The sequence below is a fragment of the Salvelinus alpinus genome, chromosome 18 (assembly GCF_045679555.1).
Source record: "Salvelinus alpinus chromosome 18, SLU_Salpinus.1, whole genome shotgun sequence".
Classification (NCBI taxonomy): domain Eukaryota; kingdom Metazoa; phylum Chordata; class Actinopteri; order Salmoniformes; family Salmonidae; genus Salvelinus; species Salvelinus alpinus.
This window is the reverse complement of record NC_092103.1, coordinates 44,737,670-44,764,937: the sequence shown is the minus strand read 5'-3', so window position 1 is coordinate 44,764,937 and position 27,268 is coordinate 44,737,670. Positions and strand designations below refer to the sequence as shown.

General features: G+C 39.5%; 1 protein-coding gene across 1 annotated transcript in view; it reads right to left on the bottom strand.

Moving 5' to 3' along the window:
* Nucleotides 1-17,621, bottom strand: part of LOC139544392 (LIM homeobox transcription factor 1-beta-like) — a 92,564-nt gene extending 74,943 nt beyond the window's left edge. Inside the window, exons 1-2 of the mRNA XM_071351430.1 lie at nt 16,947-17,621; nt 16,277-16,463 (exon numbers count right to left, since the gene is read on the bottom strand). Coding sequence (XP_071207531.1) covers nt 16,277-16,463; nt 16,947-17,085 — 326 coding nt within the window. The 5' untranslated portion in view covers nt 17,086-17,621. The remainder of the gene's footprint in view (nt 1-16,276; nt 16,464-16,946) is intronic.
* Between the last annotated feature and the right edge of the window lie 9,647 nt (nt 17,622-27,268).

Below are 27,268 nucleotides of genomic sequence, written 5' to 3'. Positions count from 1 at the left end.
TCCCTATATTAACCAGACACCAAGCCCCTCCTTCCCTATACGAACCATAGACACCAAGCCCCTCCCTCCCTATACGAACCATAGACACCAAGCCCCTCCCTCCCTATACGAACCATAGACACCAAGCCCCTCCCTCCCTATATTAACCAGACACCAAGCCCCTCCCTCCCTATATTAACCAGACACCAAGCCCCTCCCTCCCTATATTAACCATAGACACCAAGCCCCTCCCTCCCTATATTAATCATAGACACCAAGCCCCTCCCTCCCTATGCAGCTCTATTTATTTAGATCTGCTCAATAAAAACTCTTCTTTTTCAAGCTCCATTGGGGTCAGAGGACCTGTGGCACAAATCACTTTAGTTAGAGGAGCATGGGGTGAGAGGGGAGGAGGAGCGGTGTTGGGGCAAGGGTTGACTGAAGTGGCTCGGGAGGCCATGAAACCCTATCTGCTAAATGTTCACTGAGGGTTGTTTTTGTTTTTTTTGCCATGAGAGTGGTCGGCGATCAGCTGCAATACTTAAAGAGTTCTGCAATACTCAAAACAGAGAGGGTTTTAAGGAGTTCTGCAACACCAAAACAGAGAGGGTTTTAAGGAGTTCTGCAATACCCAAAACAGAGAGGGTTTTAAGGAGTTCTGCAATACCCAAACAGAGAGGGTTTTAAGGAGTTCTGCAATACTCAAAACAGAGAGGGTTTTACGGAGTTCTGCAATACCAAAACAGAGAGGGTTTTAAGGAGTTCTGCAATACCAAAACAGAGAGGGTTTTAAGGAGTTCTGCAATACCAAAACAGAGAGGGTTTTAAGGAGTTTTGCAATACCAAAACAGAGAGGGTTTTAAGGAGTTCTGCAATACCAAAACAGAGAGGGTTTTACGGAGTTCTGCAATACCAAAACAGAGAGGGTTTTAAGGAGTTCTGCAATACTCAAAACAGAGAGGGTTTTAAGGAGTTCTGCAATACCAAAACAGAGAGGGTTTTACGGCGTTCTGCAATACCAAAACAGAGAGGGTTTTAAGGAGTTCTGCAATACCAAAACAGAGAGGGTTTTACGGAGTTCTGCAATACCAAAACAGAGAGGGTTTTACGGAGTTCTGCAATACTCAAAACAGAGAGGGTTTTAAGGAGTTCTGCAATACCAAAACAGAGAGGGTTTTACGGAGTTCTGCAATACCAAAACAGAGAGGGTTTTAAGGAGTTCTGCAATACTCAAAACAGAGAGGGTTTTAAGGAGTTCTGCAATACCAAAACAGAGAGGGTTTTACGGCGTTCTGCAATACCAAAACAGAGAGGGTTTTAAGGAGTTCTGCAATACCAAAACAGAGAGGGTTTTACGGAGTTCTGCAATACCAAAACAGAGAGGGTTTTACGGAGTTCTGCAATACTCAAAACAGAGAGGGTTTTAAGGAGTTCTGCAATACCAAAACAGAGAGGGTTTTACGGAGTTCTGCAATACCAAAACAGAGAGGGTTTTACGGAGTTCTGCAATACTCAAAACAGAGAGGGTTTTAAGGAGCTATTACTGGTCCCAGTGTTGTTTCTTTGGGTTTACTGAGCGTTTTTTCCCCCTGCTTCGCACTCCGAGAGGGATGGAGCATATTTAGAGTTACCGACAGCCCGCTGTGCCCGGGTCCTGGATTTACTCCCTAGTACACTTCCTTCCCTTTGATAGATGGAGAACACTCTAGATCTTCTGGTTTCTAATAAAACAAAGCTGTTAATTTTTACAATGTGACACCCTGCATGCCTTCTCGTTTACTAATGAATTATGGTTGGCTTGGACAGAGGGGGCAGATAGCAAAACATTTAAGAGGCTCCACAGTTTCACTGACAGGCTTTATCGTCTTATGTAACAGGGAGGAACACGTAGCCAGACAGAAGGAAGATAAAGTGGAGTGTCTGAGGTCGCAATGAGACGCTTTGTGCAGAAATCTACACCGATTTCCTAGCAACAGATTCCACCATAAAGATATACCGATATATAAAGCTAGAAGGTGTCAGAGGCAGTATATCCTCACTAGTCATGTAAAGTCTACAGCTACGCTGATCATTTTCCATAAGCCTCAAAGATTTCACAATAAATTCCTCCTTAAAGACTCCTTAACTTCTCTTTATATGAGTCTAAAGTGCTATAATGACGTATGATAAAGAGGTTTTGCAACTACGTCTTTTCTCAGTACGTTGTCTCCTTAACTCACATGAAGAAGAATTGAAGCTCAATGCGGAGGAGTCGGGTGTGGTGGTTTGTTACCGGAGGTGGTGGAGAGGGTTTAGGGAGGTAGATGCCAGCCAAGGCTCCGTTAGACCACCTGCTTCCCCACATAACTGAGAGCGAGTCAATGAGCTCGGTTACATGCACACAATAATACAATTATTGTGGATAGTCAGATGAATATAATAGTTTGTTTAAAACGTTTACATGCTTTGAAATAAGAACAATTTCCCTAATTGTCCTGTTCAAATGACATATCTGAAAATCAGGCTGCCTGATGGGACTTTTAGAGGAACGACATTTGTTTCAGTGCGTCTGGTCTTTTGCCCAAACAGACTTCCAAAACACCTGGAGGTGTAAACCAATCAAATGTATTTATAAAGCCCTTCTTACATCAGCTGATATCTCAAAGTGCTGTACAGAAACACAACCTAAAACACCAAAACAGCAAGCAATGCATGTGTAGAAGCACGGTGGCTAGGAAAAACTCTCTAGAAAGGCCAAATAAATAAATAAACCCCCCCCCCCCCATAAAATCCCTTCCATGGGTAGACTCCCCCACGTGGAAACATGACCAACCAGGGTGTGTGCACAAAGGAATGTACGATGCCCAGGTCCATATAGGAGAGTATAGGACCGTACAGGGAGAAGGAGTGCAGACTGCAGAGGCTCCATACAGAAAGAGTGGCATCTTGAAGCTACACCTCCCAGTCCATTTCAAGGCACTGTGCTCAAAGGAAAACCAGCGAGGGAGCTTTCCTGTGGCATTCCTGGAAGCGACAGGTTGGGGGGGGGGCAAGGCCTTTGTGTTTCTCATGATATTTGCCAAATGTGGTGACGGCAGACCGTTGACCACCATCCAAACACGTCCCCCTATTTACCTCCACTTTAAAACGCCAGCATTTCCAGCAACAGATTTTTTTAATATATATTTTTTTTAACCTTAAATCATTTGAATTCATGATCTTTCTCGCCGTTGGCCTTCAATGGACCGTGGAAGAGGAGGTTGGCCTACATTTTTTTTCTCCAAGTCTCTTTGCTATTTAAACACGGCTCATGTCCATTCCATACTTTTGGCCCCTAATGCTCAACACGCAAAACTAATCGTGCAACGATATGGTATTAATACAGCACAGAGGAAATGATCAACTACAACGACACAGGAGCAAACTCCTTCCTTTCATCCTTCAAGTACACCGTATCAACCTGAAGAGAGAAAGAGGGAGATCTAGAATTGAAAAGCAATATTAGCAAAGCCAGGACAACATTTTTTTTTTAAAGAGTCTAACTGAAAAGAAAACAGACAGAACTGGCAACCACTGACTTTTTAAAACTGGAAATATGAAAAAGGCCCCGACACCAAACGATGAAAAGATACTTCAGGGAATTTTGCCAAATCAATACTCTTGGCAGAGCTGGTTGTTGAAGTGCACCGGGGGGGATATAATTCTCATGCTCATTTGGCCAAGGAGGGTTTTGTTGGTTGGGGGGTGGGTGTAATTATAGAGCCCCATCCCATTCTGAACTGTTCTTTCCACCATTTTCCTCCGTGCTTGACACAAATAAGGGGATTAGGAGCCAGGTCTTCCGTTGGCCCTCCGTTGAGGACAAAGCGGAGGGGAGCTTAGTGTCACAGTTAGTGGTAAAATTACAGATCAGTGTCAGTCAGCCGCTACAGAAACATGGGGTAACCTAATCTCATTAGAAGATGAAGAGGGGGTATATGAAAAAGTGGGAAGGTGGGGGCAGGGGTTAGGGGCTATCAGTGATAGCTCAGAGTAGTCTCACATCTCTTATGGGTTAACATGTTACCCAGTCTCTCTCACATCTCTTATGGGTTAACATGTTACCCAGTCTCTCTCACATCTCTTATGGGTTAACATGTTATCCAGTCTCTTTCACATCTCTTATGGGTTAACATGTTACCCAGTCTCTTTCACATCTCTTATGGGTTAACATGTTACCCAGTCTCTCTCACATCTCTTATGGGTTAACATGTTACCCAGTCTCTCTCACATCTCTTATGGGTTAACATGTTACCCAGTCTCTTTCACATCTCTTATGGGTTAACATGTTACCCAGTCTCTCTCACATCTCTTATGGGTTAACATGTTACCCAGTCTCTTTCACATCTCTTATGGGTTAACATGTTACCCAGTCTCTCTCACATCTCTTATGGGTTAACATGTTACCCAGTCTCTCTCACATCTCTTATGGGTTAACATGTTACCCAGTCTCTCTCACATCTCTTATGGGTTAACATGTTACCCAGTCTCTCTCACATCTCTTATGGGTTAACATGTTACCCAGTCTCTTTCACATCTCTTATGGGTTAACATGTTACCCAGTCTCTTTCACATCTCTTATGGGTTAACATGTTACCCAGTCTCTCTCACATCTCTTATGGGTTAACATGTTACCCAGTCTCTTTCACATCTCTTATGGGTTAACATGTTACCCAGTCTCTTTCACATCTCTTATGGGTTAACATGTTACCCAGTCTCTTCCACATCTCTTATGGGTTAACATGTTACCCAGTCTCTTTCACATCTCTTATGGGTTAACATGTTACCCAGTCTCTTTCACATCTCTTATGGGTTAACATGTTACCCAGTCTCTTTCACATCTCTTATGGGTTAACATGTTACCCAGTCTCTTTCACATCTCTTATGGGTTAACATGTTACCCAGTCTCTTTCACATCTCTTATGGGTTAACATGTAACTCAAGTGGCTTCACTCTGCTTGCATGGTGATAGTGGATTGTCATTAATCATGAAAAATGTTATGACACTCATAGTTACGTGTTTATGCCACCCGTAGTTACGTGGCTATGGGCAAGGAGCAGTCCCTCTACTCAAATACTCTCGTGGGGGGGGGGGGGTGCTCTGTCAGGTTGCGCCCGCGTCTCCACACGCTGGTAGAATGTGGCGTCTGGGTGCGAGAGCTGGGCTCTGGGTACACAGCGCCGCCACGGCAGCACTTGCCACAGTGGTGACAGCCACTCCTCGCACCCCGGTGGAAGAAGAGGTGGGGACGCTGTATTTGGAGAAGCATTCCACTACGGTGGAAAGGAAGATAGCGTACAGGAAGTGGCGGAGGCTAGCTCCCTGACTCCATTCCACGTGTGTGTTCGAAAAAGGGCCATCCAGAGAGAACATGAACATCTTACAGAACCGTCACGTTACCTGAATGATATTGGGGGGGGGAGGTCAAAGTAATTTTACTCATATTTGCCTGTGAGTAAGAGTGACTTACAGAGGTAGGAGCTTTGTGCGTCATCGTCTGTCTTCACATGAATCGGGGGTTGCTTCCCTGCTCAATATGTCTACAGAAGACATCTCACTACCCAGTCAAGATTGTGAAATTGAATAAAATAATGAACAGTGGACTCTTGAATATCTTGTGTACATTTAAGCTGAGCGTCAGGTACTTGTGGTACATAAGAGACTCTGTGGTCACTAAAGATCCCATGGCATGTATGGTAAGAGTAGGGGTGTTAACCCCGGTGTCCAGGCTAGATTCCCAATCTGATCCCCATCATGGCCACCTGATCATCCCCGGCTTTCAGTTGGTTCATTCATGCCCCCCCCCCATACATGGGAGCCTTCATACTGTATCTGTGACACCGCGCTCCTTTTCTCGTTAGAGAGATGGATCGCTCTTGCTGACAGGGTCAGGAATGGGCTATTCAAACTATAGTATTAACACATAAACAGTCACATCGAGGTTGTCAAGCCTTTAGGGAGGAAGAGGCTGTGTTGTTTCTAGCGTCAAATGACTTCCAGGGGTTCAGGCCTGGACCTTTTGTTTTAAGTGCTCTGTGACGGACAATTTTGAGAAAAGCGCAAAAAGGTTCATTATGAATTAGTTTCGTACCGTAATAAAACGTCAAAGAAAAGCGGTTTCTGAAACTGATTCTCAGTCATTATTCTGGAAACATCGGGCACCGTATTTTGGATGACTCTTACTAGTAATTTTGGAGTGCCCTTAAAAAAAACAATTGGAGACCAGGCAACGATTTGTCAACAAAATTGTACCTTGCACACTAAAATAAAGAAAAATGCATGTATCCTGTTAAAAAAAAAAAAAGAGAGCACGAGGATAATCTTGTCACCAACAATATGGCGTCGAAAACAACGGAGTGGTTTGGTACAGAAGCAGAAAAGACAGCTCAGTAAAGATAGAAGAGTGGAAAGTATGCACATTATGGAATGATAGATAATTGCATCACCACACTTGGATGGTAGGACTGAGAAGGATGTGTTGATATGAAACTAGATACTTCCTTACTGAGCACGCCCATGCTAAAGCAACGCTAAACACACTGCTGCGCCAGAGGCCAGGCAAGCTGAAGCAATATCGTGTCAATATTGTACAAGCTGCTAACTTGGGCTATTTTCTTCTGAATATATATATACACACACACACACATACATACATACATATTAAAACGATAACTTTTTCTTCAAATCACTCGGTGTAATTCTTTGATTGAACAGCTAAATGCTCTCCACTTGCTCTGTCTGAAATAACCTCCCATAGACGGACGTGCAAATACCTCAGGGCTTTCTGTGTTCGCTAATAATCCAGGACAACTGGCCAAAAAGAACAGGAGACGCTCTAATCTCTTCACGTAGAGAGAACATCCCTGAAAAGCTCCACATAACCATAGAACTCAACAGTCCCTAAGAAAGGGCCTGTATTGGTTGATGGACCATAGTTAAAAGCCTACCACGCTCATATACAGTAGGTGTATAAATATTGTTTCTCTCCCTGTGGGTGGATAAGACATGGGGGGGTGGTGGTGGGGGGGTCAAGGATAGTGTAGTCTTAGAAACATGCAGGCAGGTCAAAAAAATCTTCTTAGTCAGCATTTTAAAAACCGGGGTCCTGAGCTCTAGTTAATTAAAAAACAACATTTAAAAAGAAGGATTCGCTAATGGCCACTGACCAAAAAAAGTCCCCATCAGCACAACAAAGAACATCATCACCCACGAGGGATGTGTGTGTACAGGACTGAACAACTGTGTTTCGCTTGCTCTTTTCAGCATCGACCACTCAAGACACGCTGAGGGTTTACTAAAAACCGAACATGCCCTGTCAGATCTGCATGAATTGAAATGAGTGACGAATATGGCATTTATTTTCAGAGAAAACTGCTAAAAAAAATATCTCAAAACTCTTCCTCATTATTAATTAAAGTTTTTTTATTTACTGTTCAAGAAGGAGGGTTGCTCTGTTGTCTCTGTAAACTGAGAAATATTTTCTGAGCAGAAGTAATATAAACATAGCTAAAAGAGGGTCAGGGTTCGAGCCCTGACCCAACGGACAAAGCGCCCCTAGAATTCCATCGCCAGGGAACAATCGTCCGGAGCTACAGTTTTTCCATGTCAGGATTGCCCACAACTAGAAAATGCAGTGCCTTCCCGAAGAATTCACACCCCTTGGCTTTTTACACATTTTGCTGTGTTACAGCCTGAATTTACAATAGATAAAATTGAGATTTGTTTTCTCTGGCCTACACACGATACCCCATAATGTCAAAGTGGAATTTTATTTTTAGAAAATTGTACTAATTCATTAAAAATAAAAATCCAAAATGTCTTGAGTCAATAAGTATTCATCCCCTTGTTATGGCACGCCTAAATAAGTTCAGGAGTAAACTTTGCTTAACAAGTCAAATAATAAGTTGCATGGACTCACTGTGTGCAATAACAGAGTTTAAAATCATTTTTGAATGACTATCTCATCTCTGTACCCCACACATAAAATGATCTGTAAGGTCCCTCCGTCAAGCAGAGAATTTCAAACACAGATTCAACCACAAGGACCAGGGAGGTTTTCCAATGCCTTGCAAAGAAGGGCACCTATTGGTAGATGGGTAAAAAATAAATAAAAGCACACATTGAATATCCCTTTGAGTTATTAATTACACTTTGGATGGCGTATCAATACAACCAGTCATTACAAAGATACAGGCGTCCTTCCTAACTCAGTTGCCGGAGAGGAAGGAAACCGTTCAGGGTTTTCACCATGAGGCCAATGGTGACTTTAAAACAGTTACAGAGTTTAATGGCTGTGATAGGAGAAAACTGAGGATGGATCAACAACATTATAGTTACTCCACAATACCAACCTAAATGACAGAGTTAAAAGAAGGAAGCTTGTACAGAATAAAAAATATTTTTAAAAAATGCATCCTGTTTGCAATAAGGCACTAAAGTAAAACTGCTAAAAACGTGACAAAGCAATGAACTTTATGTCCTGAATACAAAGTGTTATGTTTGGGGCAAATCCAACATAACACATCACTGATGGGTACCTCTTCATATTTTCAAGGATGGAGGTGGCTGCTTCATGTTATGGGTATGCTTGTCATCGGCAAGGGACTGGGGAGTTTCTTTTATGATAAAAAGAAACAGAATAGAGCTAAGCAAAGGCAAATTCCTAGAGGAAAACTTGGTTCAGTTTGCTTTCCAATAGACACTGGGAGACAAATGTACCTTTCAGCAGGACAATAAATTAAAACAAGGCCAAATATACACTGGAGTTGCTTACCAAGATGACATTGACTGTTCCTTAGTGGTCTAGTTACAGTTTTGACTTAAATCGTCTTGAAAATCTATGGCAAGACTAGAGTCTAGCAATGATCAACAACCAACTTGACAGAGATTGAAGAATTTATTAAATAATCATGTGCAAATATTGTACAAACCAGGTGTGCAAAGCTCTTAGAGACTTACCCAGAAAGACTCACAGCTGTAATAGCTGCCAAAGGTGATTCTAACATGTGTTTGAGTCAGGGGGTTGAATACTCATCTAATCAAGATATATAAGTGTTTTACTTTTCATATATATATATATTTTTTTTACAAATGCTATAGAGTTTTCTTCCACTTTGACATTACAGAGTATATTGGGTAGATCATTGACAACAAAAAATGACAATTAAATCCATTTTAAATCTCACTTTCTAACAACAAGGGGTGTGAATACTTTCTGATGGCACTGTACATGGAGGTACAGTCTTTCTGGGTAAAATGTTTAGTGGGAAAACATCCAACATTTACAGAAAATGATTTAATCCATTGAGATGCACCTCCACTATTATTCTCAACCAACGATCTGCTTTTGTGTTCTGGAAAGATGGTGACCAAAAATACTGATATTGAATGTATTTCCCAGAGGATTATTCTGCTTTCTCCCTTTGTTCTGAAAACAAATAAATGACTCTCAAAGTCACACACACACACACACACACACACACGCACACACACACACACACACACACACACACACACACACACACACACACACGGAATTCCTCTCCAAATTTCACGCAAAGCCCGCTGCATAGTCGCCTGGTTGCCAGGGAGACATCCTAAACCCCAATTGGCTGGAGCCCACATGTTAGCCTTGGTGAGGTTTGGAGCAGCTCTGTGTTATTCTATGGTGAAATGACATCACTGTCTACTCTCCCCCAAACCCAGCACACAGTCTCATCTCATGCAAAAATATAAACATTTATTGACATTTTCTCATAAGATACAAATCAAATATGTGTCCCTGTGTGGCTAGGTAGGTAGAGCATGGCATTTCCAACGCCAAAGGCCACGGGTTTGATCGCCGCTGGGGCCACCCATACATAAAATGTATGCACAAAAACAATTGTTTGCTAAATACCATATATTATTTGTTATATTGTTATATTGAATAAGATGCAGGTATTGCGTCAAAGTTTCAATCCATGCAAATCATTCTATCATTCTGTACAACTTCCCACAAATGTCACAGAAAACATTATCCCCAGAGGTGAAATAATGTTACGAAACACATTTTCAAAAGTAGCCTGTTGACAAACATTATCCGGGTAAAAAGTCCAGAAAATAAATATATTTCGACACATAATAGCATTGCAATTAGCCTAGAACTGCAACAGCTGCAGAACTAGTTTAACGACTAGACCCAACTGTGTGTAGAAAACTGCTCCAGTATTTAGGCAGCTACTAAATGTTCCATTTGACACAACTTGCAAAGAAGCTCACAGTGTGGTCGAGAAATAGCATAGTGGCATTAATCAGAAATCATTTGGCGGCTCAAAATGAACACACAAACAAAAAATCATGAAGTAAAATGTTCGAAAAACAAAAAGCCACTTGTGAATTAAAACCATTTACAGAGTGGATGGAGGTGTCAACATAAAATTCCTATAAAGTTTTATTTCGGGTTTTATTTAACATTAGGATGATAACATCCCAATTCAGATGTTTTTGATAAATATTTATATTTTTTACAACAAAAAATAGTGTTCTCCTAACGTTCACTAAAATGTTGTAAACAACATTTGTTACAACCACCACAAAACATTCCCCAAACGTTCTCATTAGGGTTCCAGGTAATGTAATAACACAATGCACCAGTTATATTTTTCCAGCAAACCAAAAGAAATTATCTGAAAAGTTCCCAGAACATTCGTTAGGTCGCGGAAAATGTTCTCATAACACAAAAAAACTGTCCATTCATAGTGAATAATATAGAATGTTTGTGTAAAACATTCACCTGATGTTGCAAGAACGTTCCTGTAAGACATTTCATTTGTTCTTTAAAGGTTCCCCGAATGTTTCCACAACCTAAAGAAACAATCTAGTGGGAACATTGTGGGGAAATCACAAAATATATGTTCCCAAAACACAAACAACTGTCCAGTTGTGTGGATGATTCTACAATGTTTCTATTGGGTACAAAAAAACTTTCACCTGATGTTACAAGTGTTCCCATAACACATTTAGTCTGTTCTTTAAAAAGGTTCCCAGAATGTTTGATTAGGTTGTGGTAACATTGTGGGGACATGACAATTGGCATATTTGGAACATTCTTTTGATGTTGCTAGAATGTTAAAAGAAAATAACTTTGTTGACTTCTTTAAAAAAGGTTCCAAGAACATGTAATTAGGTTTTGGGAACAGCGTGGGTACATTACAAGAGATAAATTCCCAAAACATGATCAGTTGTGATGGCATTCATACAATGTTTACGTTCAGTTGCACAGGACATCTGTATTGTACAGTCCTCATTAACCCTCTGCTCAACCAGGGGATAGCTGTGGCCTTGTGGGTTTTCAGCCCGAACATGGTCAATCAGGACACAGAATACAATTTCTGAGTTATTAAAAATGTGGCCATTCTCTTTATATGCTGTGATTTTGAAATAAGGAAAAAGGTCAAGAAGTTTTCTTATTTAGTTTGAAGGTTCTGAGTCTGTATTTAAAAAAAACATGAATACGACAGGAATACAAGCTATTTAAAGGAATCTCTATCCAACTAATATCCCATTTCTTAAGACTTTCAACACATGATGAAGAAAGAAAACTGTAAAATAGTGTTACAAGTACACAGCATATGAAGAGGATGGGAACATTTTAACAACTCAGAAATTGTGTCCTGTGTCCTGATTGACCATATTTGGCTGAAATCCCACAAGGCCACAGCTATCCCCTGTTGGCGCAGAGGGTTAATGATCTGACTGTAGAGCTGAAGATTGCAGGTTCAATCCCACATATTCTTTAACCATGTTTCCTTTGAAGAAAAAATAAATGAAATTAAAGCTCAGATATAGTCTACTAAAAGAAATGATGGCTTTATTTCATCCAGATGTATAAATCCGGTCAGAAATACAGAATTTAGACGCCGGAAAAAATAAAATACGGTGTAAAAAAATTATTTTTTAAAAGCCCCCGATATAATTCCTAATTTGAGATGCTTGATACGGGCCCCTTGGCTTATTTTTCATGATCTGAAAAGCAAAAATGACCCTAGATAAGCACTCATAGTTTTGGATACCTTGTAAATATGGTCCAGAAGTACGCAGTATATAAAGAGGTTGGGTGAACTTATGGTGAATAACCCAGTTTCCAGTATTTCCCTGCGTGGGGCGGCAGGTTGAGCGTTGGGCCAGTAACCGAAAGGTTGCTAGATTGAATCCCCGAACTGACAAGGTATACATCTGTCGCTCTGCCCCTGAACAAGACTGTTAACCCACTGCTCCTAGGCCATCACTGTAAATAAGAGTTCTTAACTGACTTGCCTAGTTAAATAAAGGTAAAATAAAAAATAAAAAAAGTGAGTTATGTCTAAGGAAGGATGGAATTCCTGATTGACCATAAAGAAGAAGACGTAAGAGAGCCTCTGGGAACGTTCTTGCAACGTCAGATGAATGTTTTTTTGCATCCTAAAAGAAACATTGTAGAATCATCCGCGCAACTGGGCAGTTTTTTGTGTTTTTGGAACATATGTTTTGTGTGATTTCCCCACAATATTCCCACCCGACTGTTCCCACAACCTAATGAAACATTCAGAGAACCTTTATAGAACATATTAAATGTATCCAGGGAATGTTCTTGTAACATCAGGTGAATGTTTATTTATTTTTTTACACTCTAAAATAAAACAATCCGCACAACTGGACAGTTGTGTTTTGGGAACATATCTTTTGTGATGTTCACCTAATGTTCTCACCAGACTGTTCCCACAACCTAATGAAACATTCTGGGCACCTTTAAAGAACAGATTAAATGTGTTCTAGGAACATTCTTGCAACATCAGGCAAATGTTTTATGCAAATATTCTATAATCATCATCACAACTGGACAGTTTTTTGTGTTATGAGAACATTTGCCGAGACCTAACGAATGTTCTTGGAACTTTCACAGAACCACATTTTAGTTTGCTGGGGAGGGATGGAAAAATTAGGATTTACAGTAGCCTACAGATAATTACAGTGCACCGTGTGTTTTCTGCTTCCTTCTCTGCAGCGACCTGTCAGGGCTGCCGGCTTTGCCTTAGGTCTGACTAATGTGTTTTAAATGAGTGCCATAAAAAGTCAGAATGAGTGTGAACGACATCTCTAAGTAACCCATCATTGTGACTAAATACTATTTTGTAGTAGGCGAGAGAATTGATAAGTGTATTTCTCGTTGTGTGTTTGAGTGAGGCTGCGCGTACTACGACAAGGCTGTGTGAGCGTTAAAAGGTGTCTTGAAATGGAGAGGCTTAACAAAGGGTTAAACATGCAGAGGCATTGGACTGGCCCCCAGGAGCACAGCTAGCATGCCTGACCAGTGACGGGCACTGCTTTTAGCTGCTCTAGACTACCACAAAGGAAAATACTGGATAAAACAACATAAATACATACTATAATGTTATTACAATCCATCATCCAATTTGTTTTTGTTTCAATACCCACATAAACAAGTCTTAAAAAATAAAATAAAATTTTACATCAACAAGTGGAGAAAAAATATATACTTAAAAGCAACAATTGGCATAACACAAAGCTATTCTGATAAATATTTCTAAATTCTTGTTATAAGCAATTTGAATGTTTTGGAAGTTAAGTTTAAAATGCTGTAATTATTTATTGTAATGATTACATTTACATTTAGACATGTAATCTATTCAAACTACTTCTAGTAGAAAATAATCCCAGTAGAAAACTAATGGAAACATTCAAATATCATGTTTTCAATGTGGGCCTATTAGTATACTGGTCTACATTAAAACGTGTGAATCACCTTAAATCCTAAATTGAGACTTACAGGGCTACAAAAGAAAGTCGGTTAACTTTTTTGCCAATAATGAAGATTTTGAGTTTGAATAGAGGCCTACCAAAGCATTTCATTATGGTTTGGGCACCAAGCCCAAATATTAACTTTAAAAAAAATCAGATTTAGTTTTGACTGATTGTGGCCTAAGCGGTCTGTTTGCATTACCCCAGAATGAAACTACAAATATTCACAGCAGCGACACAGGCTGAATGTGGACTCAAGGCACTATCTTTCAGCTGATCAACAACATCCTCATAGGAGCAAATGTAGGAACGCAGTGACATAATTCTAGGAGAAAAGCCTACCCAAAACTCAAATATGACACAATAATATAACAGCAGGTCATTAAAAAAAAAAAATCACGTGGATAAAAAAATAAATATAGTACATCTAAATAAATCTCATGACCTTTTGATTTGCACACTCATATTTTTGGCAAGCTTCTCACTAACACGTTTAAAATACCTCCCCCATATACCTCAATGACTTACGTCATCAAAACACTAGCAATGGCTTCTAGTAACGTTAGTACTCCACTCTTGACCACTCTTGACCTGGATCTGTGCGTTTCTCAGGTGAAGGAATTCCGAGCTGCGGCTATGAAAATTCCCATTGTTCCTACAAACTGCTTGCCATCATGTCGGGGGAAGGTTGCTGAATGGCAGACAGACACAGGCAATGGATGTCGCCCATTGTTCCTTGCCAGACTTCTAGCAGGGAGCGATAATGTCGCAGTGATTGAAGTAGCAATGTTTAAAGCCCTTGGACAAAGAGCCCTTAAAACTTCCTGACAGGCATGAAGAGCAACAGTGCAGTGAGCTGAGAACGAGAAACACCCCACGGTCTACACACTGCCCAAACTGTCTGCACACGGCCCCCACATATAGTAACTGCTAACCCCACCAGAGGCAGCCCCTCAGAACTACACATGATTTATACTTGCTAATATCATTATGTATATCTGCTAATGTCACGATTTATATCTGCTAATATCACGATTTATATCTTCTAATATCACAACTGTGTGTTTTTCCATGGCGATCAAAGTAAGGCACACACACATTGAACACATTATTAGGTCCTCATTTTTTTCTGATTTGTTTCGTTTTGATCATTTCTACCATTCTGTCACCTCATAACTATTGAGACCATGCAACTATACCATGTAACATACAACTAAATGTTAAATCCCAATAGTTTGATACACAGAGACAACCGTACCAGCACCACAACACCCCACATAACCTACAAAATGATAAAACTAGGTTATAACTGCACAAAGGTTATGGCATGGTAATAGCAAGAGGTTATAATTATTATAATATAGTAATAATTGTTATAATAGTTATAGCCTAATACTTGTATTTTTATTGTCTGTAATAATAAAAGGTGTTGTCAGCTTGATAAAATATAACTGACAATGACAGATAAAGTATTATCCCTCTTTATGTTGTTTAAAATAAATCATAGAATTCGTTCTGAAAAGTACAAAAGAGAATTACTCAACAGCGAGTATAGAAATGGTCAGTTCTATCCTTGGGACGTCCCTTCCCTAAACCTAACCACTAACCATTACCGTACCATTTTAAAATGTCTACTTCCATGGAGTAGGGACGTCCCAAGGATCCCGAATAGCACGGACCATATAGAAACGTTATATTGCAAAGATCATCGTATATACATTTCTTAAACACCATTTAAAAAATAATAATTGATGCAGTGATTATGGGTTATTGATCTTATATCAGACAAATTTCCCCCCATATAGTTTACCAAGGTTTATAGACATAGAACTCCCACGTCAAAACAGCTACATTTCAAAACGGTCTGATTAGATTTCATGACCACAATTTTATTTAACTTTAATTTCTACATACACTGTGAAAAATCTTTACCTTAAGAGTTTGACTTCAATGACAATACCACAAAACCAAAAATAGCTATGTTATATTTCCCAGTCACGAAAACCAAATACGAAGACATTTAAAGAAAGATTTAGAAGGCCTTCAAATAATAACGCACGACTTCAATATGAAACAGAATGTATCGTTAACTGAAGACTAAATTAGGTATATTTTATTGTTACAATTACACACAAATGTGTTTTAAATAATCGTTAACATTATTATATTACTTCTCTGGCAAATAGGCCTAAACCTAGGTTCGTTTCCAACGGCTAATTCGAAGAATTATGAAGTAGGTATATAGGCCCAAACATAGCACAATTGTCAAACTCTATGATCATTTACAAAAACATAGCTACATAGCGAATGGAACACAAACATGAGTAAGAGATTGTATAAGATAAAAATCCCCACTATGTATTTGATACAAAATGCGAAAAGAAAGAGTTCCGCCAATATGGAGCGCGCTAAAGGCAAACGAGTTTGGTGTTATAGCCCACTCGATTTGTCGACCATGGTCCAATTACCAATGAAAAATAGAAAGATATATGTGCTTACTGTTGGTAGTCAATTTTGCAGTAGAGTTTCCTATCTCTGAAGTAGCAAGTTGTGGTAAGCGGCTGTTGACACACGGCGCACTGCAAACACTCCTCGTGCCACGACGATTCGTTGACCCGCATCAGAAATCGGTCGGATATAGGCCGCTGACATCCCTCACAGACGGCCTGATGACGGCATTCAGCACCTGGGTGATAAACGAACATTTTAATTTATGGACCTTTTTAGATTCACATACATCATGTCAAGGATTTTATACTCAATTAAAAAAGTTGTCATGTTAGGGGAGATAAAAACAATATTAGTAGGCGTAGCTTTGTTGCACAAACTTACTAAATTACTCACAAATATAATGCATAAGCAACAGTTAAACCTGCCACTAGTTAAACCTGCCACTAACATCGATGTCAGGAGAATAGTTAGGTTAAAGTTATTGTTGGGTTTGCATACATCATTTGAATAGGCCATATGAAATCAGAATTTCTATAATGCTTCTTATTTGTAGCTTATTGCTACAGGTGTATGCCAAGTGTTCTGTAAAGCCCTGCCGTCACAGGCTGGCATATGAGACGAAGAGGAGAATGAATCCATTAAATCCCACAGATATTATATGATATCTTTACTTTTGAATATTGAGAGATAATATGGGCCCGTCCGTCCGTAAACTCACCGATCATAACGCCCAAAGTGGCCGCTCCCGTTCTAAAATGATCTTCGATTTTAATACCGTCCAGCATCTTTGAACAGGCAGAATGATTCCTTGCCGAGAAGCGTCTCTCCAATGATTCGAGACCTGTTGCAATTTCCATAACAATGTATGGTCACAGACAGTGTGGTCTTTTCCACCCCAAACCCCTCCTTGTTGCACACTGAACTTCTTTGCAGAGGCAAAACCAGAGGGAAAGAGTAGTTAATAGACACGACTTGGGATTTTCTACTTTTACTGCGCGGTGATAAATAGCCTATTGGGTGTTTGTTCAATGAAAAACGTTTTAAGTTTACAGACTAAATCGTGACATAGCGAAGGAACACATTTGTCAAGAACGGTTTAAGGTTGTCACCTGCTCAATTTAGAGTGGTTTAGCGTGTCCCTATATCGTGCGGGATGGAAACACATATATTAGCGTCGACGCAAAGCGTTGAGTTTCTGGTGAATTCTCCGACTCCCAAATAACAATATTGCCGAGGAAATAAAGTAATAAGCAAGTGCTGTAAATCCAGAGACGTCGAGTGGAGAGGGTCGTTCCAACGTGAGCTTTAAAGTTAATGTGCCATGCCGAGTGAATAGTCTCTTGAAGAGGGCGAAACCGAGATTGAGGCAACTGGAGAGAAGCCCTCCCCTTGCCCTCCCAGTACCACTTTTTCTGCACTATTCTGCTGCTGCGGGATGCTATTGGTGCGCACTGTTTGTGTGTTCAGTGCCATGGAACTGAATCGTTCCGCCTCCAAAAGAGAATCAGAGAACCCTTGAAGTTAAATGGAACACAAGGCTACGTGTCTGTGGTGTTTTCAAGCTAAGTATGTAGGCTAAGTATAGGACCAAAACAAAACATGCACTTCAATGCATGATGTATAGCTACGCTTTTAGAAAAAAAAGGTGCTATCTAGAACCTAAAAGGGTTATTCAGCTGTCCCCATAGGAGAACCCTTTGAAGAACCCTTTTTGTTCAGGTAGAACCCTTTTGGTTCCAAATGGGTTATATTTCAGGTAGAACCCTACCTGGAACCAACAAGGGCTCTACCTGGAACCAAAAAGGGTTGTCCTATGGGGACAGCCGAACCCTTTCGGGAACTCTTTTTTTCTAAGAGTGTAGGCCTATAGGAATTATGAATAAGTTGTGACATTTGCTTTTATTCAACAGATGTTGGTGCTGTGAGGGCATTATCCAGCTGTGGCCCATTTGGAAATACTATAGGAATATGGTTAGTCATTGTTGTTGTTGAAATTTTGTTTATTATAATTGTTATTATTATTAATGTTATTATTGTCATTATTATTATCACTTCATTACTATACTATAAGTGCTGTTAGGCTTTATCCCACATTGAGGATGATGTGTTGTCAATACTTTACAAAATTCTGCAATTATTCATCATTATTATTTTATGCAAGCCATCATTTTACCACACTTGCATTATCTATTGCAAAGCATCAAGCCCGCCGACTTCCCACAACCGACGCACCTGGCGATTGGTCCCGATAACAACAAAGGCCTTCACCAATTGGAAGTCACCGGCGGAGGAGAGCCCTCATAAGTGGTAGTAGGTGGTGGTGGGGGCCCCTCTCGCGCTATATGAAATGCCATATCTACATGATTAATAAACCCACAGATAAAACGGGAGATTTATGAAATGAAATGCTTTCCGTTCATCACTTCTTTATTCCACTGAATCATATCGTCTCTAAAAATGTAATATTCATAAGTTGTCTCCTTTGTCCTTAAAACGCACTAAAATTCATTTCACAGATATCAATCTATAGGCTATCTATGACAATAGAAGAAGGATTGTATAGGCTATTTCGTAGGCCTATATTTTCTTGTATGAATTCATTAAATCAACCTGCGCGCCAATGGATTGAAACGCGTTTTGTAGGAATAAAGCCACAGACAGATAATTTGGTCGCTATAATATTGCCATTAACTTACCAGGAATCAATCAACCGAGACTAAATAATTAAGTTAATTTGGTGGGGTTTTTTTCCATAAAAATTGTATTTATTGACATAGGTCCGTTTTTAGGCTACTTTTTTTGTTGTTGCATTTGTCAAGAGCGAAAACAATGAATGTAATCTAGGACGTCTAATTATTTAGTCCAGACTACGTAAAACGTTTATACGGTGTCTATTCCCGTTAGGATCGTATTATTGGCAACCTGAAGGGTCTAACGTCTGTCGCCTTTTGTACTTGCACTTACAGATGTATGAACAATGCCATTGCATTATCCCCACAAAATAATACATATTTTCCCACGAAATAATAATTAATATTCCTCATCAGCAAATACAACAGAGGTTGCAAAAAATTGTAGTGTATAATAATAATAATAACACCAAACCAACTATATATGCAGGGATAAAAATACAGTACAGATGTAGCCTAGGTTACGAACCATCAATTTATTTGACAATTAGCGTGACAGAATATTCTGCATTGTCAACACTCTAAAATAAATGGCCATTCCAATATAGCTTAACGTTTTACATTCAACATTGGTAAGCTTAGTGTCTACTATTACGGCTAATAGGCCTATATGTTTGCCGTTGAAAATCTGTGTCCCCTCAATTCTCTGAGATATATGAGAATAGAATGTGGCTCAGTGGACAAGTGAGGCTATATATCAGGCTACAGCTGCCTAGTCTTGGCCTCTAGGGCAGTGTACCTCGGGCTAGCGAGTTATTAGGTTCATCATCGCCTCCCCTCCATTGTTTTCCTAAGAAAATCTCTTTCAAAAATAATGTTGAGCGACCCCACCAAAACGAGTGGGGCATTCAAGACGGAGCTGACAGGACAGACAGGTCACTGAGTCTGGCATTCAAGACGGAGCTGACAGGACAGACAGGTCACTGACAGTATGGTTTACGGTGTTATTTTTTGATCCACTGAGCTAAATGGACTACTTCCCCATGCACTTCACAGTCAAGTTCTCAGTGTAGCAGTCTAGCGTGTAATCGGGATAGAAACTCTGCCGGAGATAATCAGGCCTCCGCTATACTGATGCTTGTTGCATTATCAGGTCCTTGACAGGGGAAACTTTTTTTTAAATTGACTTTCTATTGTTGACTTCTTTATTATTAGGCTAATTATTCTTATTATGGCTTATTAGTTGAACGATTGCAGCATTCTTCATGAGGTCCCATGATATAGTCCAGAGGCCAGATTGATAGTTCGGATTCAGTCAGATACTCCTCAAAACAATACAAAAACGTAGAATATCGAAGACAAAATACGTTTTCTAAACTTTTTAAATAATAACATTGTGTTATTCTTATTATTAGCCTATTATAATTACTAAATACCTATTACTTTTGTAACGAGTAGCCTAAACAAGCGTAGCTTTAACTCCCTGCATCAGTGTTATGAAAACATGGGCCTGCCTACTCTCTAGAGAACATCAGAAAATCTATTTTATATGAATAAATGCATCCTAAAATAAAATGACAAACAGCTTAGCCTGTAAGACAGAACAGGGTAGGGAAAATAGAGGACGGCTTGTGCGCATGTCACGATATTGCAATAAATATGTCAAGAATTTGGGACGTTTGAGTGGTAAGGTTGAAGCCACCAACTGCAGACGAAAGTCAAGGAGTGAAGTTAGGAGATGCATCCAGCTGAAGCCACGCAGCATGGCCTGTAACTAAAACCAATACTGTCACCATCTACTGGCTGTGGTTAATCCCTACCGCACACATGTGAATTCCTTTTCTTTCTTAGATTCCTTTCCTTCTATCCTCACTTCCTAACTCACCTTTCCTTCCCTCATTTCCTCCTTCCCTATCTCCTGGCCTAGCTCCCTTTTCTCTCTACTGGCCATGGTTAATTCCAGGAAAATAAACTAGGAAAGGGATTTAGTAGAGGAGGAATGGAGCTAGGGAAGGAAATGAGACAGGGAAGGAGGAGGGGAAGAAAGCTAGGAAAGTAAGCTAGGAAAGGAGGAAAGGAATCTATGAAAGGAGGAAAGGAAAGGGAGTGAGGAAAGGAATCTTGGAAAGAAAAGGAGTTGACATGTACAGTATGTGGTAGCTTAACCACGGCCAGTAGAGGGCAGTAGGGTTGGTTTTAGTGACAGGCTAGCTAGCCTATGCTGTGGGGCTGAAGCTGGATTGGTTACTATTGGAAATTAGGGGAGGTCCATCTGTGATAGCCCAAGGTAGAGACTGATGTGGATTTCCAACAGAAAGACTCAGTGCAAAATGGCAGTGTTGCTATTATGCAAGTTGGAATTTGTACTGTCGAAATAAACATGTCTCCAACCCCCATATCTCACACTCAAAAACGACGTGTGTACATTGTACTATCATTTGGTGAGAGAGTCTCAAATATCACATGCATCCAATGTATAGCCTACATGAATGGAGCAAAATTAGTTTCTGTTTCAGTCACGTCTTTGGTCACGTTGGCGTGGGTCAAACAAAAACACGATAATGAGTGGTTGATTTAGAGCCTCCCACAGTGCAGGGGAGGCTCTAAATATGGGACGTTGGTGAAGAGCAACTGCAGAAAATTGCAGTCTAAACTTCATGACCTTTGAGACTTCTGTGCTGCCTCTGTCTCAGTGCTTTGATATTTTGGAGTATACTGACCCCTAGTGTTTACGATCAGTAGTGCACCTGTGCTGTTGAAGAAGCCTACATTTTCAGTCACTGCAGTAGGCTACAGTGACTGCATGCAAATCTTTTCGTGATTAAACAATGGTTGTAATGTATGGATTGCTTCAAATAGTCTATCGAATAGCTTGGTTGACATTCTCATTGAAAAGGATGACGAAACTGAGGTGAACGTTTAATGAATTTGCCTATTATATCGATCTCTTTAGTTTAAAACGACTGTCATTGAACGCGATAGCCCAGCTGAACTACATTTATTCAACACGATATGCTTAGGCCTACTTCTAACGTGAAATTATTACCATAGTCTGGCCTTTTATGCCAATAAACCTACGTCTATTGAGTTCAAATATTCTAACCACATATAGGCCTAGTATAATGTTGGGTTAGAAGTTAGAGACTATGTCATTGGCTTTCGAAGTGTTTCATAAAAGCAATGCTTTGCACCATGCCCATAAAATACTTCGAAACGCAATTAAATCTATCACATGTCAATGGTTAGCAGGCAATGGGCTAATGTGAATAAGCAATGTCCCCAAACTCTAGGCACGGAAAACACATACGGCTCGTCGACAATGACGAGGCCTTCCAGTCACTTTATAATATACTTTATCATCAAGTATGTAGCCTTATACATGAATTGAAAACCAAAATATATTATAATTTCGTAGGCTACATTTCACTTTCACCAGGTGAAACCCCAACGTCTTGTTAAGCAATATATGTGAACACTTCACAGCGAATCTGAGCTCATTTTCTGTAACAGGTGTGTGGCACGTGCTCCTTGCACTTCATATTACTGACAAAGGGCTGGATAATGGGAACAAAACACGACCTATACTGAATATACTTGTATTAACGTTTCCTTCTTGTGTCAGAAGGAGCAGCAAGGATGGTATTGGTAAGCATAATGCAATTTTTCTTTTTCTTTTTTTTTTTAGTTCGGCTGTGCCCTGAAAAGCTTTTACCATCAATTTGGATGACTTCAAAATCCAGTGATAGCGAACAAGATGGGATAAAACAAAACGTTGTGCTTTTTAATCCGAGCCTATATTTGGAGCCTTATTGCTTCGGTGAAGTTCGTTTGATGAAGCCTTCACAGGTGTTTTTCGTTTTTTTGGAAAGTTTAACAGAGTATAGTAATTACATTTCGGATTTTGGATCATGCTGTTGGGCTTAAAATATACTTTATTTTGTAAAGAATAGCCCTTATGTGAAATGAAGTCAATTCTGTATATATTTTTACGATTTAATGTTCAATGATAAATAACATTATCCACAATTTTGGAGATAGGCTACATGCAATAGCTTTAGGCCTACGTTTGTAAAAACAGCTACAAAAGGATTGCATGATTCCATCTTTTTCGATTAAATCTAGAGCAGGCTTGAACACTTTAGCATACGTAAGTGTAAATAATTTGTGAAAAATCCGAGGCATGTCTCATATTGATATAAAACGGAACATTCTCATGATCGAATAATAAAACAGATCTATTACCATATAAACCGGCACGCTTTTACAGTTTTAAATGGTGTCATTGCTATGGTTCATCAATATAAAAAGGGCCAAGTCAACTTCCAAACTGTAGTCAAACAAAATTTGGATATATTCTACATGCAACAGTTGATTCATGTTGAGTTTAAGCCAAATTCTGTTACATCTGGAATTTGTATATGTGATATTCAGTTGCACCTACCTGATTCTCGATAGGCGTTGCCTATATCTTTGGTATTGTTAATAATGAAAATAGCCTACCATACTTGAATTTAGCTTGTTTCTATGCAAAGAGAGAACGTTCGTTTTCTAAGGCTCGTGTCAAATCTACCTGTTTCAATACTAAAATAATAAATTTAAAAAGTTTATATTACAAAAAAATTAAAATGTTTAACAAAGTTATAATGTTCAAGCAATTAGGACCAATAGCAATTCAATTAGGTGTATCGATTTTTATAAAAATGTGCTGGTCATTTGGTGTGAAAACAAAGCCTAAAGATACTTTCGACATAATTATTCTGTAGGCTAACTAGATAAACCCAATATTTTCGCTAAAAGTAGCCATACAATTACCTTGAATCTATAATATTGCCCTTTTTAAGTAGCTTGGGCGTCGATGTAAGACAGGCCTCCGCACCTCTGATTCAGAGGGGTTGGGTTAAATGCGGAAGACACATTCAAGTTGAACACATTCAGCTGTACAACTGACTAGGTCTCCCCCTTTTCTCTTTCTTTTAATCTATTCCAACATTAAGTCTGTGCTTTATAGTTTGTGCTTGGACACATTTACAATATTACACGTTTGATAGTTTCTAGATATCCTGTGATAAAGAGAAACAAAGAAATAACTCACTGTGAATCATAATTCTACCTTAAAAAGGTGCAATCTGCAGTTCAAACAATAACAAAGTTTGTCACCCCACTTTGGTACAGCCGAAGGAATGGTGTTGACAAATGCAACCACTCTCAAATCAAATTCATAGACAGAGCTATGGATACAAACAATAACCATCCATGATATCAACATAGTTTTAAACATGTTTTGAGGCTATACAGTGTTTTTGTACAATTACATTGTTGACAAACTTATATTTGTACGCAGAACAAACGTGTATATGTTGGGTTCTGATGGGGTTACACAGTTGAACTAAGCTCATGAGGCGTTTCTTGATACATGATACCTTTCTTCAAGAATCAAGGGTACATATTATTCATTGAATAGTCCAAAAATGTTTGTACCAATCGCAATATATTATTAAGAAAAGCAATTGCATATTCAATTAAAAATTGAAGTGAACTTGTATGTAATTGGCGTGCGAGCACACGCGAGGATAATGTGATGAACCTCTAAATCAACACCTTGATTACACACTTTCACTCTATTGGCTACCTATTAGATGCTTAAACTGCAGTAATTATCTCTTATGTTAGTCCCTTTACCACATTTTATGGCCCTTCTCAATAGGCAATGCAGACAAATAACGTGTTTACTGTTTGTCCTCTGGGAGTTGTAAACCTTGTGCGCAAAACTAGATAGTCAAGTGTAACAGTAGGGCTTCTACCTTAAAGTTTTCTTAATACTAAACGGGAAATAATAGCAAAGGGGGTTGTAAAATTAAACCTTTTATGTGCTGTGGAATTGTGAGATGTCTACAATTAAGGGTTGTTTTAATATACAAATAAATCAGCCGAAATATGTTATGGGGGGATAAAATTATACATGTATTAGATCATTAGATTGTATTGACAATTAATAATTAAAACTTATCTTTCATGGACTATAGTATAAGCCTGTTTGAAAGTATGCTATACAATTACATACATAAAATCTGGATTAAATCCAGCTATATGACATTTAACTATAATGAATGAATTTGTAGGCTTAACACTTCAAATCTGAAACCTGGCAGTGTTACATACAGAGCAATACTCAAATGTCTAAACAGAAGAAACAACTTGAATGGCAGGTAAAAATGTTTTGCTATTTGATGAGACATGACTCAAGCATCACAAGCATCAGGCTGAGGAAAGGAGAGAAAAAACAACAACATGTAGTTAATTTTGTGTTGCAAGTCGATCCATTTAAAAACTAATGTAAAGGCTTGAACGACCTTAACCAATCCTCAAGAAAAGCAAATGTACTGTATAGTGACAGCTTTCACTGTGGATGAAAACAAGCATGTAAAACAGAACTTATTGTTTGTCAAAATGAACATCTAGCTTTAACTTCTCAGGTTGTCATATTAGGAGCAGTCACTCTCATGAAAACTTATTAGGTGTTTGCAAACAACTCTTCAGTATTCTGCAAACGGAACAATAAATCATTACAAGGGTCCCAATCCCATCACTAAATCATTTCCCTCAAAGATGGAAAGCTGTTGATCAGCTATGAACTCTGAAAACATATGTACGAGACTCTCGTCTTTTTGTTTAGCCACGGTGAAATAAAACTATTGCAAGCCTGACTGAAATGCAGGTGAGAGTAAATGTGAATGCTAGCTGTCCATAGGCCACGCCATTCTAATGAGCCTTTTGGTTACTGCTGGGGGCTTCCTTGCCTGTTTCACTTTAGAGAGGAATGCTTTCTCTTTGAAAAAGGCATCCACTTTAATGAGGCTTAGAGGCACGTGATTGGAGGTTAGCCTGAGTCAAGTTCAAGAGCTCCCCTGTACCGGGATATATTGCCTATCAATTACCTCCATACAGACCCTAAATGGCTTTCAATGTCACATTTCAATGTCACTTGCTATTTGGGGGACTCCATTTTAGCAACAAAATCTCAGTAAACCCAGAACTGAAGTCTTGTGTAATTGGGTCAGATGCTTGATTATGTTCTGGGTCCATACATGTTAAGAGATTCTAGAATGAGGAGCTCCACCCTCTCGATGTTGCAAGTTACGTGCTAGGAACATGGTTACGGGCAAGTGTAACCATGGTTATGGGCCAAATGTCCCCTCCCTTCCGAAATTCGAAAGATACTAACACCTGCGAAATCGGGATTTGTCCAGATGACCAGTGACGAAAAACATAGGCACCGGAACTATTGCTGCTCGTTATCATTCGGTGCCCATAGTATAACCTTAACCCCTACCTTAACCAATTTAAAAATGTCAACTTCAATGGGCTAGGGACGTCCCAAGTTACAGTCCCTCACCCTTCTAGATAAAGACCTATAGTCCAAATCAGGTCTTGCGTCTGGAAGTCGCCTAGACTAGCTCGCAAGCTAGCCAACTTCTTTCACCAATTAGCGTCAGCTGGCCGGTGTGCGACCATGGCAAAGTTGGTTTGACTTTGGATAGCCTATCGCATGCAGCTGCGCTCCGAATGTATGATTACTTGGGTTCTGTCAGCTGTGGGCAGGAATTAAATAAACCCAACCCAAGGAAAACTGTTACGTACCCTTCATTCCATAACATACCCTTTTTTTAAACGAATTATCTCACAATCTCTGCTTTGGACAAGACTGACTTTATGACCAAAATGATCTTATTTACACCTTTTTGTACATTTTGACACTAGAATAAATGTTTGACTCATAGGCCGTATAGTTTTTTTCAATTGTTGCTCTGAGTCAAATGTCACGGTGGTTTTCACAGACGCCTAGTCAATCGTTTTTGGAAGACCCAATTAACTGGGAATGACTAATTTGACAACAGATTCCCTGTAAAACAGGAGCAAAGGAGCGAGAGATCCTTATTAAGATCAGACACATATTGCTGCCTCCGGCATGTGTTCTGTGTTCTGTTCACATGCAATACTGTGTTTAGGTACGGTGCAGCTATATGATGAGGGAATTTTATTAGGATATGGCCCACATGCGGATCACCATCTATTACATTTTCATCAGTCGTGTCTCATCAAAGCGGTTGTAAAACATTAATCCACTGAGAGAGATGACTCTTGTTCTTTCCGAGCTAGTTTATGGTGTTTGGCTTTGCTGTATCAAATGGAGGATAGGACATTGGAGCCCTTTAAAGTAGCATGGAAAATCATCCCGCCACAGTCTTAACATGGTTTTGGTGGTTTCAACAAAAGAAAAAATCATTCAGGGTAATTTGATTGAATGTACAACAGATTGCAGTTTTAAAATGTGCTTTTTATACATGACAATGATCAGACTACCTGATCACTGGTGTTGGTGCATGGGATATGAGCAAGATCCGTACCCTCA